Source organism: Phacochoerus africanus, chromosome 10 (genome assembly GCF_016906955.1).
Source record: "Phacochoerus africanus isolate WHEZ1 chromosome 10, ROS_Pafr_v1, whole genome shotgun sequence".
Classification (NCBI taxonomy): domain Eukaryota; kingdom Metazoa; phylum Chordata; class Mammalia; order Artiodactyla; family Suidae; genus Phacochoerus; species Phacochoerus africanus.
The window spans coordinates 279,128-296,582 of record NC_062553.1 but is presented as its reverse complement, the minus strand read 5'-3'; the positions used below and the strand labels follow the sequence as shown (position 1 = coordinate 296,582).

The 17,455-nt window shown below is 51.8% G+C and overlaps 1 protein-coding gene across 6 annotated transcripts in view; it reads left to right on the top strand.

Annotated features, from left to right (window-relative positions):
• Positions 1 to 51: 51 nt before the first annotated feature.
• The window catches only part of GAK (cyclin G associated kinase), a 56,329-nt gene continuing 38,925 nt past the window's right edge, over positions 52 to 17,455 (top strand). For 4 of the 6 annotated variants that reach the window (XR_007137599.1, XM_047799490.1, XM_047799488.1 and 1 more), the window contains exon 1: positions 17,041 to 17,408. Coding sequence is in view for 5 of the 6 variants with exons in the window: in XM_047799490.1 (XP_047655446.1) it covers positions 17,056 to 17,408 (353 nt within the window). In the remaining variant the exon portion in view is untranslated. Of the gene's footprint in view, positions 301 to 16,011; positions 16,074 to 16,127; positions 16,152 to 16,942; positions 17,003 to 17,040; positions 17,409 to 17,455 lie in introns of those variants that run through there. The other 2 variants (XM_047799489.1, XM_047799491.1) reach the window with 2 other exon arrangements.

The window sequence follows — 17,455 nt, the reverse complement described above, 5'->3', positions numbered from 1 at the left end:
GTGACGTCAGGCGCTCTTCCGGGCAGCGACGCGCCCCCGCGCCTGCGTGGAGGCGTCGGGCGGAAGCGGTGCGGTCGCGGCCGGCGGTTGCCGAGTGGACCCGGACGCGGCTGTACGCTGAGCCCTCGGTCCGGCGCCCGCCGCGGGCCGCAGCCATGTCGCTGCTGCAGTCTGCGCTCGACTTCCTGGCGGGCCCGGGCTCCCTGGGGGGTGCTGCCGGCCGCGACCAGACTGACTTCGTGGGGCAGACGGTGGAAATGGGCGAGCTGCGGCTGCGAGTGCGGCGGGTCCTGGCGGAGGGTGAGGCGGGGGCCGGGGGCGCGCGGCCCGGGGCGCGGGGCAGGACCAGGCGGGCAGGGGGAGGGTCACGGCTGGCCGGGAGGCGACTGCCGAGGGGGAGGCCCGTGTGGGGTCGGGCACTTCCTTGTCGGAGGCTGGGGTCAGGCTGGGGCAAGGTGGTCGTGGCGGCAGGTGTAGGCTCACCTGAGGCTGGAGGAGAGGCTGTGTCGCTGGGAAGGAGTGGTGGGCCGGCGGGGCTTGGCGTGCGGGGCCTTAGCGGAAAGGAGGCAGGGGGACCCGCAAGGCTAAAGGCTGGAGTCCCGAGGCACGCGCTGGGGCCGGGGGGTGGGTTATAAGTCGTCGAGGGCCGCGGTGGGACAGTGGACGTGGGGCTGGTCCTCTCAGGTTTCGGGACCTTAGGCGAGGGTGTTGGGACAGACAGCGCCGCGTCCTGTAGCCGGGGTTCCCCCTCTTACCGTAGGAGCGTCTTCTGCCCCGGTCCTCTATGGGCCCGAGCTGACCCGGCAGTTGGGATCCGCACAGAACCTTGCCGCGGGGCTCGTCAGTCTGTGGTCGGCTGTGTTGCTGCACGCTGTTTCTCGCTTCCTGCACCCCGCCTCCCTTCCTCACACAGAATTTCCCACTAGTGTTGGCGCGGTCCTGTTTCCTTGTCTGCGTTTTTCTGTTTTGTCCGGTGGCGATCACGCGGGCCTGTGAACTTTCCCTAGCCGTGGCACGGTTGGCTTTGGGGCTGTGTTCCTTGCTTTAGCCTGCGCGAGGGAGTGGCTGCATGGACAGCTGCACATGGCTGTGGTTTCCCTCGGAGCTGTAGCTTCAGCCAGTCACTGCGGACACTCCTGCCATTTGTGCTCAATTTCAGGTGGAACAATGGCTGGCTGTTTCTAAAGGCCTGAAGCCTGTTCTGCCCTTAGCATCCTCACACACATTGGCTCCACTGTCAGGAAGAGAGGAATTTGGAGGGTGATTTGGTGAGAAGATCTCAGGCTCTTCTTCAGAGCTAGTGACCTTCTGAAGTGTGGTATTCTTTCATATCTGGTAGAGCGAGAGTTGCCCCCAGATCAAATCACTTATTCTGAAAATGCCAGGGAAGTATTTTGATTCTTTAAGAAATTCAAAGTGGAGAGTACGTGATTTCTGCCTTGTGGAACTTTAAATAAGACACATTTTCTGATGAACAAAGGACAGTGCAATGCAGGGGATTCCTCTGGTGGGATAGACAGTGGGCCCAGCTGAGATGGGAGGGGTGAGAATGCACCTCCTGCCAGGGGCAGGGCCAGTGCAGAAGGGGAGGGATGGGAAGTGGGTCACACAGAGGAGGAAGCTCGTGCCTGTGGCATAACACCCAGGATGAAGAACAAGGAAATGGAAGCAGCCACTGTGGTTGTGCAAAGCACCTGCTCCCCTTGCTGTCTAGACACACCAGGAGGTGCAAGGGGCCAGTGAGAGTAGGAGCTGTAGATTTCCTCCCCTTGAACTGAACCGGCGGCTTGGCTTCAGCTTCTAAAGCTCGCGAAGCTCCTTTCTGAGCTGGAATGCTAAGAAACCTGTTGTTCCCATCAAGTAGCAACCCTAGAACCTAGACTGTGGGAATTCAGGCTGTCTTGTATAAATATGTGGAAAACCCCAAACCCAAAACCCTTGGGTGCCTGTATTGACAATTTCAGAATTCCTCAGGTTCTAGGAAGAGCCTGAGTATTCTCTCTGAGCTGGCATGCCGCCAGGGCAGTTGGGAAAGTGTTGCATAACCAAGTGCATCCGTGTATCTGGAGTTAAGGGAGTGAGTCCTCACGGTGGGATAATTAAGTCTTCAGCTAGCCTCACGTCAGTTCGTGTTAGGTGCTGCCCAAGATGACTTTATAATAGATCAAGTTTTGCTCCCAAATGATTTAGGGGAGGGAGTGCCCATTGTTGCTCAGCGGAAATGAATCTGACTGGCATCCATAAGGACACAGATTCAATCCCTGGCCTCACTCAGTGGGTTAAGGATCCAGTGTTGCTGTGAGCTGTGGTGTCCTTCGCAGCTGCGGCTCGGATCTGGCCTTGCTGTGGCTGTGGTAGGTCGGCTGCTGCAGCTCCTATTCAAACCCTAGCCGGGAACCTCCATACGCTGCAGGTGCAGCCCCCCAAAAACAAAAAAAAATTAAGAAAAGATTTAGGGAAAAAACATTGGTTTTCATAGCTTTGACATGTGCACTTGTAGCCTGAAATGGGTTGTTAGGCAGGACTGTGGAGCCAGGTGATCTTTTCAAAATGTACTGTTAATTTTCACTTTAATTTAATTTTGTTTTTTTTTTTCAGGGCTGCACCCGTGGCATATGGAAGTTCCCAGGCTAGGGGTCCAATCAGAACTGTAGCTGCCGGCCTGCACCACAGCCACGGCCTCAGCAACGCCAGATCCGGGCTGTGTCTGCCACCTACACCACAGCTCACAGCAACGCCAGATCCTTAACCCACTGAGCAAAGCCAGGGATCAAACCTGCATCCTCATGGATCGTAGTTGGGTTCGTTAACCACTGAGCCATGAAGGGAACTCCTTCACTTTAATTTTAAAGCTAGTTATTGGGAGTGCCCACTCTGACAGAAACACCCAGTCCAAGTGGACTGTAGGATACGTTCTGTGTGGCCTCTTGTCATGGATTCTGCCTGCTGCTGCTGCCTTCTGCTCGCGGGGCGGCTGGGATGGGCTGCTGCTGCTGAGCCGCGTGTTTGCCCTGCGGGCGGGCGGGCGGTCCACTCTGCAGGGGTGGCTCCGCTCTGTGGACGCTGTTGTGAGGTGGGTGATGGTGCATGAGCAGCTCTCGGGAAATGGGTAGGTCTGGAGTCCGTGTGGTCAGAGGTTGTGCACTCGAGTCCGCACCCATTTGCTGGGACATTTGTGTGCACTGTGTGGGACCCGTGGTCTCGGGGAAACTCGGTGTGGTTTCTGCTCAAGAATTCGCGTTCCCTCCGGGTCAGCCCTGGCCTGCGGAGCCGTGAGGGCACGCACACCCTACACCAGCTCCCGGGCCCCCAGTTGACAGTCCTGGCCCTCCACCTGCTGTCCTCTGGCCGCTGCCTGTGGCGGGCCCCCTCCCTTCTCCGCATGGTCTGTTGTGACCCAAGGTGCCAGAACCTAGGGGCAGTCGCAGGCGGTGTGATAGTCAGGGCTCTTGGCTGCAGGTCTCGGATGGCGCTGAGGTTGGTGTGAGGGGGGGAGAGGCTCTGGGCCTCCTCCGCGGGGCCCACCTCCAGGGCCTTGGGGCAGATCGTAAAGGCCCGTCAGGCTGTGGTGGGTGGCCTGCCCCTCTTTCCCCCAGGAAGTGCGGCTGGTTTCGGTGTCGGGGTGTCTCCTCCCTGGACCCTTGGGGTCTTGGCAGCCTCCTTTCTCCGCACCTGACCCTGGACCAGAGGCCTGAGTGCGGGGCTGTTCCCTCCCAGGGAGGGTCCCAACTGGATGTTTCCCTTTTGGACGCCGCAGAGCACAGGCAACCAGGGCCTTTGCAGCAGGGCTTGGGGCTCGAGCGGCAGGACATGGTGGCCCATGCTTTGTGCCTGAATGATCACCCTCTCAGCTTGCCTGCCCGTCCCTTCACTGACTCGTTGGCAGCTTTAAGGCCAGCCCTTAACAGTGGGGCTCGCACCCACCGTGCAGTCGTAACAGCACAGCAGCACTCATGGGGTCCCCGGTCCCGGTGGTGACGAGGCCTGGGCCATCGGGAGCTTTCCAGAGCCACCTGGCTTGGTCATGGGGTTGGGGCAGGAGCCCAGGAGAGGCTGTGGCCTGGGAGAAGGCCTGGGTGTGTCCTGCAGGGAGAGGTGTCCAGAGGAAGTCGAGGTCACAGAAGCTCTGGAGCAGCTCGTGGTGGCCGTGGCTGGGGGGTGGCATGGGGCCGCGAGCTTTTGCACTGTCCTGCTGACCGCAGTGCTTCTCCAGTTTGTGGCTGCTGGTGTGTGAGTGCCTGGAGTGGGCACTGGGGAAGGCAGCTGGGGGCAGAGGTCACTCAGGGGGATGGACACTTTGGGGGAGGTTTTCTGGGGAAGGTTGGGGGCGCTCTTCTTCCTCTGGTTGGCTGGACCAATGCTTCACCCTGGACCCCCTCTGTGCACACGGAGCTCCCTGTAAGTTAGGGAGCGATGGCGGGCGTGCGAAGCAGCGAAGTGGAGCTGTGCTCCGGCAGAGTGTCTGTTTCTTAGCAACAATGCGGGTCGATAAACCTTTTAAGATCCCCTGAACTGCTTCCCGTGCTGCTGCCCCTGTCTCGGGCAGCAGTGTCCCCACCTCACCCTGCACCTGTCCGGGGCCCCGTGCTGTGGGAGGGTCATATCCAGCTCTCATGGAGGCCCTGCCAGACCGCATTCTCCCCGCCTCGTACTCATTTTTGTGGGAAATGTGATTGCACTTCTCTGATTGGGAGTTGGGCATATTTCAGTGCTTGTCGGCCGTTCAGGTGCCGTTTCTGGAATTGCATGTTCATACGCTGTGCCTGTTTTTCTGTGGTGCAGCAGGTTAAGGATCTAGCATTGCTGCCGCTGTGGCGTAGGTTGCAGCTTTGATCCCTGGCCTGGGAGCTCCCACAGACCTTGGAGTGCAGCCAGAAAAGAAAAAAAAAAAAAGTGCTGGAGTCCTTCTCCTGCACAGGACAGGCTTGAAGAGCAGTGACACGTGGACCCGCCTGCACAGCAGATGCCTGGGGAGAAAAGCTGGCTGTCACCCGGAAGACCTGTGCCCCAGTTGCCCTCCTGGCCAGGCAGCCGCTGGCCCGGGGTTCCCTCGTGGGAACACTCTGTGCACTCTCCCCAGCCGGCTCTGTGCTCTCTTTACTGCTGCACTTTTGGGTGTTTCTGTTTGAGGCTGTTATGAGTCAAGCCGCCAAGAACGTTTTTTGCAAGATTGGGTGTGTGTGTGTGTGTGTGTGTGTGTGTGTGTGTGTACGTACCCGTGCTTCCTGTTCTCTGGAGCAGAATAGCCAGACGTGGGTTGCCGGCTCTTAGGGGCTAGGGTGGACTTGACCTGGGACAGCCAGGCGCGTTCCACGCCTCCCCACCCTTACTGTCTGTCCTGGCGATTACACCTGTTCTCCGCAGTGCGCAGCGGGTGGCTGTGCGTGTTCTCCGTCACACCGTGTCGGACCCTTCGTCACCAGCCAGTTGGGTATCTTTCGTGTGTGTACTATGTTTGTTAAGGTCTTTTTTCCACTTTTTATTGGGCAGGAATCGAGTTTTTTTTGTAGCACACACACACACACGAGGAAGGGCAGGTGAGCCATTCCTCAGCCCACAGCATACCCGGGAAGGACTGCGCAGGGCGAGGTCCTGGCTAGTGGTACTATTTTTATGGAAACTCTTAATTTCGAGGTCCTGTGGATTTACGTGTGGCTGTAAGAAGTGGTGCCGAGGTCCACAGCAGCGTCTGGAGGAACTGGCGTTGCCATCACAACCAAGATTAGACGTCTCCATCCCCAGGAGGGTCCTCGAGCCTCTCGTAGCCACACCCCCTCCTGGATCCTGGAAGCATCCTTTATTCTCCTCTGTCATTTGGTCGTTGGAAGAATGCTGAGTAGATGGAATCACACCTGGGGTAGCTTTTTGGAATTGGCTTTCTCACTCAGCACAGGTCTCTAGGGACTCATCCAGGTCGTCGTGTCCACAGTTTGTTCGTTGCTGTTGTGGCAGGGTGTTCTGTGGCGCGGGTGTACCATTCACCCACTGAAGCTCATCTGGGTTGTTTCCAGATTTTTTTGGTAATAGAAATAAAGCTGTTATAGACATTCACTTACGGGTTTTGTGTGGATATGCTTTCATTTTTCTGGAGTAACTGCCCAGGTGCTGGGTCCCATGGCAGTTGCATGTTTTGTTATTTAGAAAACTACCACCCTGTTTCCTAGAGTGGCTGTGTTCTTTTCACATCCTCGCCAGCAATGGACGAGCTGGCCTGCTCTAAAAACCACAGACCGGGTGGTGTAAGCAACAAATTTATTTTCTTGGTTCTGGAGGCTTCAAGTCCAAGATCAAGGCGTTGGCAGAGCTGGTTTCCGGGCGGTCTCTCCCTCCGTCCTCTGCTTCTAAGGACGTCAGTCCTGTTGGATCAGGGCCTGACTCTGACGACCTCCTTTAGCTTTAATTACTTCCCTGTACGCCCTGTCTCTGGATAAAGTCACCTTGGGCTCAGGGCTTCCACACGTGACGGCTGAGGGGACACAGTCGAGTCCATTACAAAGAGTGATCCGTTTCCATGTGTCCTTGCTGGCGTTCTGTGTAGTCTTTATTTGGTGACGCTAACAGGGACACCACGCCTCGGCTTCCATTTGCGGTTCCCCGGTGGCTAACGCTGTGCCTGTTCTCGTAGGTGAAATGTCTCTTTGCCTATTTTCAAACTGTCTTTTGTTGTAGGGTTGTGTTTTGTTTCTTTTTGGCCCCAGCATGCAGTGTATCGATGTGAGATCTCAGTTGCCAGAACGAGGGATTGAACCTGCGCTGCAGCGGTGAAAGGGCTGAAAGCGCCGCGTCCCAGCCGCTAGCCAGGGAACCCCCTGTTGTTGAGTTCTGAGAGCTCGTTGTATCCTGTAGATATGAGGCCTGTGTCCGATGAGGTTTGCCAGCGTGTTCTCTCAGTCTGCAGCTTGTCTTCCAGTCTCTGCGTAGGATCTGTTGCAGATCCAAAGTTTTAACTCGGACGAGTTAAGTCTGTTCTGTCACTTTTCCTTCTATGAATCCTGCTTTTGCTGGCAAGTCCGAGGGTTCTTTGTCCAGCTCTGCATCTCCAGGATTTCTCTTCTGTGCTTTTCCTAAAAGCTTCATGGTTTTGCATTTGTGCTCTGAGATCATTATGGTGTAAGGTGTAAAGTTTATTTATTTATCTATTTTGTCGTTTTGCCTTTTCTTGGGCCGCTCCCAAGGCATATGGAGGTTCCCAGGCTAGGGGTCGAATCGGAGCTGTAGCCACCGGCCTACGCCAGAGCCACAGCAACGCTGGATCCGAGCCGCGTCTGCCACAGCTCACGGCAACGCCGGATCCATAACCCACTGAATGATGCCAGGGATTGAACCCGCACCCTCATGGTTCCTAGTCGATTCATTAACCACTGCGCCACGACAGGACCTCCAGGTGTAAAGTTCAGATCAAAGTTCTTCCTTTTGCCTCTCGCTGACCAGTTGCTCCAGCACTGTTTATTGCAAACACGGTCCTTCCTCCATGAACTCATTTTGCGCCTTTGTTAGAACTCATATGGGCTTATTTGTGTGGCTCTCTTTCTTCGGTTTTTCTCTTTTGTTCCATTGATTCATGAGTCTTTCCTTCCGTCAGTACCACACAGTCTTGATTACTGTACCTATAGCACAGGATTTGAAATTGAGTATGTATATCTAATATGTGTATATACGTTTACTACATGTGTGTTCATATTTCTGAGTGTGTGTGTACGTGTGGAAAAGTTTCAAAACTGTAGGAAGGTGGAAAGAGTAGCAGAACAGGTCTCTTTGTCCCTGCCGTCGGAAGTAATAAGTATTAGCTTTAAAAAATGGTGTTTGGCGCCAGAGCTTTTCTAACCATTTAAGCATCACGGATGTTGTGAAAGGGTCTGTTGACCCTCTGCCTCCCGGTTGCATTTCGTTCTTCTTTCTCTTCTGAGAGGCAGCCATCCCTTGAATTTAGTGCAGGTCCTTCCTGCTCATCCTTTTTTTTTTTTTGTCTTTTGTCTTTTTTGTTGTTGTTGTTGTTGCTATTTCTTGGGCCGCTCCCGCGGCATATGGAGATTCCTAGGCTAGGGGTCGAATCGGAGCTGTAGCCACCGGCCCACGCCAGAGCCACAGCAACTCGGGAACCGAGCCGCGTCTGCAACCTACACCACAGCTCACGGCAACGCCGGATCGTCAACCCACTGAGCAAGGGCAGGGACCGAACCTGCAACCTCATGGTTCCTAGTCGGATTCGTTAACCACTGCGCCACGGCGGGAACTCCCTTGCTCATCTTTTTATTCTTCCTCTGCCTGTGCCTCTTTCATAGACAATGCAAAATACCACGTTTGGGGGGTTAAACCTAAGTGACTGTTGTAACATCTGAAGAGATTTTGTTGTGATCTGCTTATTTGCTCAGTGCACATTTCTGGCTGCGCACACTGGGTCAGGCACTGTTCCGGGTACAGGTGTAAACAGCCTGGATGAAACTTCTGCCTTCTGAGCTTACAGCCTAGTGGGAGAGACAGTCAGCAGGCGCCCCAGCGACTGTGTGATAGAGCGCCAGTTATCAGGAAGCTGGGAAGGAGGCTCAGGGAGTTCCCATTGTGGTTCAGCAAGTTGAGAACTGGACTAGTATCCACGAGGACGTGGGTTCGATCTCTGGCCTCGCTCAGTGGCTTGAGGACCTGGCATTGTCGCACGCTGCGGTGTAGGTTGCAGATGCGACTCGGATGTGGTGGTGCTGTGGCTGTGGCCTAGGCCGGCAGTTGTAGCTCTGATTCAGCCCATAGCCAGGGAACTTCCATGTACAGCAGATGTGGCCCTAAAAAACAAAAAAACAAAAAAGAAGAAGAGGGATCAGAATTGGAGATGGGGTGTGGCCAGGGTGCAGGGCGAGTCAGGCGGGCAAGTGATGGAGGGCAGAGCCTCCTCGGCTGAGAGGGAGTCTGGCCAGCGTCCCAGGTGAGGTGCCCTGCGCGGGGCTGTGGTGAGAGGGGCCCTGGAGAGTAGTGGGCTTGGCGGGTTTGAGGAAGTGCAGAAGTCTCCGGGTGGCTGCAGCTGAGAGAACCCGACAGGCTGGGGAGAGGCTGAGAGCTTAAGGTCACTCTTCAGCCCTAGAGTTTTTCGGTAGCGTCTTTGGGGTTCTCTGCTGAACAGCCATGTCATCTGAAAGTAAGAACAGTTTTAGTTCTTCCTTTTTTTTGTTTTTGTTTTTTGTTTTTGTCTTTTTGCCATTCCTTGGGCTGCTCCCGCAGCATATGGAGGTTCCCAGGCTGGGGGTCGAGTTGGAGCTGTGGCCACCAGCCTACACCAGAGCCATAGCAACGCGGGATCCGAGCCGCGTCTGCAGCCTACACCACAGCTCACGGCAACGCCGGATCCTTAACCCACTGAGTGAGGCCAGGGATCGAACCTGCAACCTCATGGTTCCTAGTCAGATTCGTTAACCACTGAGCTATGACGGCAACTCCAGTTCTTCCTTTCTGATCTTGCTGCTCTTTGTTTATCTTTCTAGCTTCCTTGCAGCGATCAGGCTCACTGGTAAAATGTTGTATTACAGCCGTGGAGCAGACCTCCTTGTGTTATTCTTGATCTTAGAAAGAAAACACCTTTAAGTCTTGTGTTAGCTGTAGGTTTTTCATAGTTGCCATTTCTCAGGTTGAAGAAGCTTCCTTCAGTTCCTAGTTTGCTGGACATTTTAACATTTTTACTATTTTAAAAAATGGTGCATGGATTTTGCAATGGACAGATGCTTTCTCTGTGTCTCTCGAGGTCATCTGCCTTCCCCGGCTGTTAAAGGCATGCACCAGAGGGATTGCTTTTTTCGTGTTGAACCTTGCATTCCTGGAGTAACTCTCTTGTTGTTGTCCTGGTGTGTCCTTGCTCTTTATACCAGTCACTTTTCTGCTCTTTTCCTGATGATTTTTCTATGTTAATGAGTGATTTTGATCTGTAATTGTATCTTCATTGTCTTCTCTGCCTTGAAGAATAGGCAGGGTCTATTTTCTTCTCTTATCTTGGCAAATATTTTGTACAAGATTGTTATGCTTTACTTAAATGCTTTGTGGAAATCACCAGTGAAGCCATCTGTTTTCTATTTCTTTCTTATGAATTTTGATTTATTTCCTTTCATCTGTTTATCTATGTATTTGATTTTTAGGGCTTTACCCGCAGCATATGGAAGTTCGAGGTTAGGGGTTGAATCGGAGCTGCAGCTGCTGACCCACACCACAGCCACAGCAATGCTGGATCCCCAACCCACTGAGCAAGGCCAGGAATTGAACCCCGTATCCTCATGCACACTAGTCAGATTAGTTTCCACTGAGCCACAATGGGACCTCCTCTGTGGCTTTATTTATGACTTTAATTTTTAACTGTTATGGTGAGATGAAATGACATGCAGCAACTTGCATACATGTCAAAACACTTCAAATGCACACGATGTATGTCTCCCTCCGACTGGGTCTGTGTCTGTGTTCAGCTCCGTCTAGTGACCGTCCCTGTGACCATCACGCCACAGTTTTCCTCTTCCCTCCAGTCCTCTCCTCCCATCCGCAGCCCCCAGGCCACCGCTGATCGGCGTTTGGTTACTGTGTATTAGTTTGTATTTTCTAGGGTCTTCTGCAAAGGAAATCACTTGTACACGTAACCCTCTTTCCGGCCCCTTTCCTCGGGTAGTTGTTTCGCGAGTCCTCCTGTTGCTGCATGTTCACGGGGTGCCGTCGCCGGGTTCCCCACGGGGGGAGCTGGGTTAGCCATTCACTGCTGATGGACTCGTGGGTGGCCTCCAGTTTGGGCCGGTACCGACGGAGCCGCTCGGAACATTCATGTCAAGTCTGTGTGTGTGTGTGGGCTTTCATTCTTCCTGAGTGGATGCCTGGCCGTGTGATGGCAGGGCTGTCGTCCCAGTGTGTGCCTGCCTTTTAAAGAAATCTCCAAACTGGTTTCCAAAATGACGACACCATTCTGGGTGTGCCTGCTTCGCGTCGGTCGGTTTTAACAATTTGAGCCATTCTAATGGGTGATCGTATTTTTATGGTTGTGTCTCGCGGTGTAAATGTGCATTTCCCTGTGGGTAATGACACTGAGCATCTTCTCATGTACTTGCTTGCCAGCTGTTTATCTTGGTTGGGGGTCTTTTCATATGTTTTGCCTGTTAAAAATGTTATTGAACTGAACTTTGAATTTTTTCTGTATTTTCTAGATAGCGTTCCTGCATCAGGCGGTAATTTGCCAAGTCCATTTAGGATCTTACCTTTTCACCCTCTCAGCAGTGTATCCCGAGACCCGGCACATCATCCTTACTGTAGTGAAACCTCTTTGTCGTATTTTTCATTTATGGCTCATCCTTTTGTTTTTGTAACTAAGAAATCTTTGCCTAACTTAGGGTTTGGAGAAATAAAATTGATGTGGTGCTTTTGCATCTGACAGCTTTCCCAAGCTCATTTACTACTCACAGTAGCTTTTGGGGGCTTGTTTACGTACTGATGTTGTTTGCCAAGAAAGACATTTTTCCTTCTTCCTTTTCCTCTCTCTTTTCTTTTCTTTTCTTTCCATTGTGGCCGCACCTGCAAGCATATGGGAAGTTCTCGGGCCATGGATTGAATCCAAGCCACTACTGTAGCAACACTGGATCCTTTAACCCATTGCATGGGGCCAGGGATCAAACCCGCACCTCAGCAGCAACCCATGCCACTACAGTAGGGTTTTTAACCCATTGCATCACAGTGGGAACTCCTCCTCCTTCCTTTTCAATCTGGATGCCTTTTTTTTTTTTTGACCAAGCCCATGGCCTGGGTCAGGAATTGGACTCCAGCATAGCAGTGACAATGCTGAGCACTTAATTGCAAGTCCTCCAGGGAATTCCTTGGGTACCTTTAACTCTTTTCTTCCTGATTGCACTGGCCAGCACTTCCAGCGTGACCCTGTAGGCGGTGGAGAGAACAGAGGTGTTGGCCTCGTCTCTGACCTTAGAGGGAAGCAGCTGGTCCCCCCCGCCCCCGCCGAGTGCGACACTTGCCCTTGGTTCCTCAGAGATGCTCTTCATCAGGTTGAACAAGTTTCGTCTATTCCTAGTTTGATGAGAATTTTAAATTTCATGATGTGTGTTTTCCACTACAGGAAGCTACAAAAAGCTAAGCAAATATGACTAAAAAAATCAAATTACATTCATTTTTCAACGATAAAGCAGTTCTACTTAATTGTAATGTTTTATCCTTTTTTATAAATTGTTGGGTTTGATTTGCTAATATTTCACTTCACTTCGAATTAACAGTTTGTAAAGAATTCTTTTGTCTGTGTTCATGTGTGATACTGGTCAGTAGTTTTCAGAGAACTGGCCTCAGTCATGTTGATTTCCCCTCATTGATCTCATTCCTACGTTCATTACTTTCCTGCCTCTGAAACCGTATATTTAGAAGGCAGTTTTATATAAATTGAAGTCATCATTGTTGCAAAAGACAAATTGCTAACCACAAGTCCAGTTTTTATTTTATTTAGTAAAGATCTTTTTTAAAAGTTTTATTGAGGAGTTCCCGTCGTGGCTCAGTGGTTAACGAATCCGACTAGGAACCATGAGGTCTCGGGTTCGATCCCTGGCCTCGCTCAGTGGGTTAAGGATCCCGTGTTGCCGTGAGCTATGGTGTAGGTCGCGGACATGGCTCGGATCTGGCATTGCTGAGGCTGTGGTGCAGGCCAGCAGCTATAGCTCTGATTCGACCCCTAGCCTGGGAACCTCCATATACCTTTTTTTTGCCTTTTCTAGGGCCACTCCCGTGGCATATGGAGGTTCCTAGGCTAGGGGTCTAATGGGAGCTATAGCCGCTGGCCTACACCAGAGCCACAGCAACGCGATATCCGAGCCGCGTCTGTGACCTACCCCACAGCTCACGGCAACGCCGGATCCTTAACCCACTGAGCGAGGCCAGGGATCGAACCTGCAACCTCGTTGGTTCCTAGTCGGATTCATTAACCACTGAGCCACGACGGGAACTCCTGTAGTGTTCATTTCTGCTGTACAACAGAGTGGTTCAGTTATACGTATACACACATCCATTCTTTCTCAGATTCTTTTCCCATATAGATTATCACAGAATATTGGGTAGAGTTCCCTGTGTCATTCAGCAGGTCCCCATTGGCCACCTGTTCCATTTGCCAACAGTGTCCATTTGCCAGTCCCAAACCTCCAGCCCCCTGCACCTGTCCCCTTTGGTAACCATGTTTGTTTTTAAATTCTAGTTTCTGTTTTGTAAATAGGTTCATGTGTCATATTTCAGATTCCACATAAAAGTGATATCATATGGTGTTTGTGTTTGTCTGACTTATTCACTTAGCTTGATCCTCTCTAGGTTAGTCCGTGTTGCTGCCAATGGCATTATTCCATCCCTCTTTGAGTAGCTCTTACTCACAGCTGAGTAGCAGTCCACTTGTGTATATGTACCGTATCTTCCTTATCCATTCTGTCAGTGGATGTTTAGGTTGCTTCCATGTCTTGGCTGTTGCAAATATTGCTGCAGTGAACATTGAGGTGCACGTACCTTTTCAAATTAAGACGTTTTTTCTGGATATGTGCCCAGGCGTGGGATTGGTGGATCATGTGGTCGTTCCATTTTTAGTTTGCCACAGTGGTTGCACCAGTTTGCATCCCCACCAGCAGTGTAGGAGGGTTCCCCTTTCTCCACACCCTCCCCAGCATTTATTGTTTGTAGACTTTTTTCTTCTTTCCCTTTTGGCTGCCTGGTGGCATCTAGAGTCCCTGGGATGGGATCAGTTCTGAGCCACAGTGGTGACCTGCGCTGCAGCTGTGGCAACGCTGGATCTTTAACCCACTATGCCCAGCTGGGGATTGTGGTTGTGTCCCAGCAGTCCTGAGACCGTTGATCTGTTGCCCTGCAGTGGGAGCTCCTGTTTTTGGACTTTTTGATGATGGCCATTCTGACTGGTGTGAGGTGATACCTCATTATAGTTTTTAAAAAGTTTTATGGCCACACAAGCAATATATGAAAGTTCCCTAGGCTAGGGGCTGACTCTGAGCCACAGCTGCAACCTACGCCACAGCTACAACAATGCTGCACCATTTAACCTGTTACACTGGGTCAGGGAAGGAACCCTTGCCTTGGTGGTTGGTGACTGGAGCCCCTGCAGTCGGATTCTTAACCCACTTCACCAGAGTGGGAACGACCCCATTGTAGTTATGATTTGCATTTCTCTAATAATTGGTGATGCTGAGCATCTTTTCCTGTGTTTTTGGCCATCTGTATGTCTGTCTTTGGAGAAATGTCTATTTAAATCTTTTGCCAATTTTTTGATTGAGTTGTTTGTGTTCGTGATATAGATTGACCTCCATGAGGTAGTATATATTTTGCAGATTAATCTCTTGCCGGTCACTTCATTTGCAAATATTTCCTCCCAATCTGTGGGTGTTCTTTTTGTTTTATTGTTGGGGTTTCCTTTGCTCTGCAAAAGATTTTCAGTTTAATTAGGCCCCGTTTGTTGTTGTTGTTGTTTTTTGTCTTTCTAGGACCACACCTGTGCCACATGGAGGTTCCCAGGCTAGGGGTCCAATCAGAGCCACGGCTGCCGGCCTACACTACGGCCCCAGCAACTTGGGATCCGAACCGGATCTGTGACGTACACCACAGCTCATGGCAACACTGGATCCCCAACCCACTGAGCGAGGCCAGGGATCGAACCCACAACCCCATGGTTCCTAGTCGGATTCATTTCCGCTGCACCACAGCAGGACCTCCTGTTTATTTTTGTTTGTTTGTTTTTCATTACTCTATCTAGGAGGAGATCCAGAAAGATATTGCTGCAGTTTATGTCAGAGAGTGTTCTACCTATGTTTTTCTCTTAAGAGTTTTATAGTATCCAGTCTTATATTTGTCTTTAATCAATTTTGAGTTTATTTTTGTGTATGGTGTTAATGTTCCAATTTCATTCTTTTACGTGTAGCTGTCCAGTTTTCCCAGCACCACGTATTAAAGAGGCTGTCTATTCTCCATCGAGTATTCTTGCCTCCTTTGTTACAGGTTAACTGAGCATAGATATGTGGGTTTATTTCTGGACTTTCTATCCTGTTCCCTGAATCTGTATTTCTGTTTTTGTGCCAGTACCATACTGTTTTGATAACTGTAGCTTCGTACTATAGTCTGAAGTCAGGGAGCCTGATTCCTTCAGTCCTAGTTTTCTCTGGATTATTGTAGCTTTTGGGGGTCTTTTGTGTTTCCATACAAACTAAAACATTTTTTGTCTGGTTCTGTGTAAAATACTGTTGGTACTTTGATAGGGATTGCATTGCAGCTGTAGATTGCTTTGGGTGGTCTACTCATTTTGACAGTATTGATCCTTCCACCCCAGGAGCATGGTGTCTTTCCCTCTGCTGGTGTCATCTTTCATTTCTTTCAACAGCGTCTTGCAGTTTTCAGAGGACGGGTCTTTAGTCCCCTTAGGCTGGTTTATTCCTGGGTGTCTTATTGTTTTTGACATGGCGGTGAAGGGGAGTTTCCTCATGTCTCTTTCTTGCCTCTCGTTGGTGTGTAGAAACGAGAGGGATTCCTGTGTATCGGTTTTGTGCCCGGCAACGGTGCTGGGTCCACTGATGCGCCCTGGCAGTTTTCCGACGGCATCTTCAGGCTTTTCCGTGTGGAGTATCATGATCTCTGCACACAGGGACAGTTTTACGTCTTCTTTTCCAGTTTGGATTCCTTTTCTTTTTCTTCTCTGATTGCCATGGCCACGGCTTCCAAAACTGTGCGGAATAGACGGGGCCAGAGTGGACCTCCTCGTCTTGTGTCTGGTCTTAGCGGGAATGCTTGCAGCGTTTCACCAGTGAGAATGATGTTCGCTGTGGGTTTGTCGCATGTGGCCTTTATGATGTTGAGGTGGGTTCCCTCTGTGCCCACTTTCTGGAGAGGTTTGTTTGGTTGGTTGGTTGGTTTTGTAACCGTAAATGGGTGTCGGATTTTGTCAAAAGCTTTTTCTGCATCTAAGATATTTTTAAAGCTTGCGGTTAAAGCCCACAGCGCTGAACTAACGTATCTTTTTCTCCCTTGCAGGCGGGTTTGCGTTTGTCTACGAAGCGCAGGATCTGGGAAGCGGTCGAGAGTACGCGCTGAAGGTAGTGAAGGCGGACAGCGTTCTGTGGGGTGTGGGTGTGTTTTGAAGGAGTTATCTAAGTGACACTGTTTTCAGAGAGGTACACCTATTCTGTATTCTGTATGTCTTTTTTATAGTCTGTGTTGGCTTGTTTTACTTGTTCCTTTTTTTTTTCCCCAAACGGCCACACCTGCGGCATGTGACTCTTAGGCTAGGGGTCAAATCGGAACTGCAGCTGCAGGCCCACACCACAACCACAGTGACACTGGAGCTGAGCTGCGCCTGTGAACTACGGCACAGCTTGTGGCTGCTGCTGTGGTGTGGGGTTCCATCCCTGGCCTGAGACCTTCCGCAGGCCGAGGGTGCAGCCAAGAACAGAGGCGTGGTTTCCAGCTTTGGGCTGGGGGCTTGACGGGCTGCTGGTGGAGAGAAGTGACTTCATGGTCTCAAAACCAGCAAAGTTAGGGTTCCACAAATACAGGAGTTTGAAGGCCATTTGTAAAATAATGTGTTCACAGCCTGTCTGTAAATGGGGGGTCACGGGGTGGGGGGCAGTGTCGGGACTGTCTGGGACGCTGGGCACATGGCTGGTTTGTCCTGAGTCTCGGAGGGCGCGCTTGGCTCTGGAGGGCGGTGGCCTGTGTACCGGGACTGTGGGATCCAGAGCTGGACCCACACCTCTTGAGAATCTCTAGCCTGTTTGGAGAACAGCCGCTTAGTTTTAGTTTTCTTGGGTCCTTAGATCCGAAGGGCCGTTTCCAAGTGTCTTTCACCTTCTGTCAAGTTTCTTCCTGCGTCAGATGTTAAGACACAGTCGGCGGGGAGCTCTTGGACGCAGAGCGCCAAGATTAAGGCTTTGATTTTTTTCTCGCATGGTTTCTCCTTATGCAGAGGTTGCTGTCCAACGAGGAGGAGAAGAACAGAGTCATCATTCAGGAAGTTTGTTTCATGGTATCCTTTTCCGGGGAGAGGAGTTTTCTTCTTTGTGCTTCACTCTCGGGGTGATGGTAAGAGATTCCCTAGCGTTGGGCCTGGAGGCGTCGTTCTGCCCAGAGGTCTCCGAGCCCGGGACAGCCCCTTGCCTCTGTCCTTCCATCTGCCCCTTTGGACCTTCTGCGGCCCGCAGGGCCCCTCGCCAGGCCTGGCTCCTGCCGGCCTCCATGTGGCCTCTCGTCAGCCCGTGTGTCCCTCTCGCCCTGCCCAGAGTGCTTGGGTCCCGGGCGTCCGTGCCCGGCCTCCTCTTCTCTGTCTCGAAGCTCTGTCCACTGCGAGCCTGCTGGCCTCCTGGGCCTCCTTGCCCTTCGCATCTTCGCGTGCGCTGTGCCCTCGGCCTGCCGTCCTGCCGGCCTCTGGTCAGGTGTGTGGCTGGCGTGCGGAGGGGGGTGTCTCCCTCCCCCACCCCTT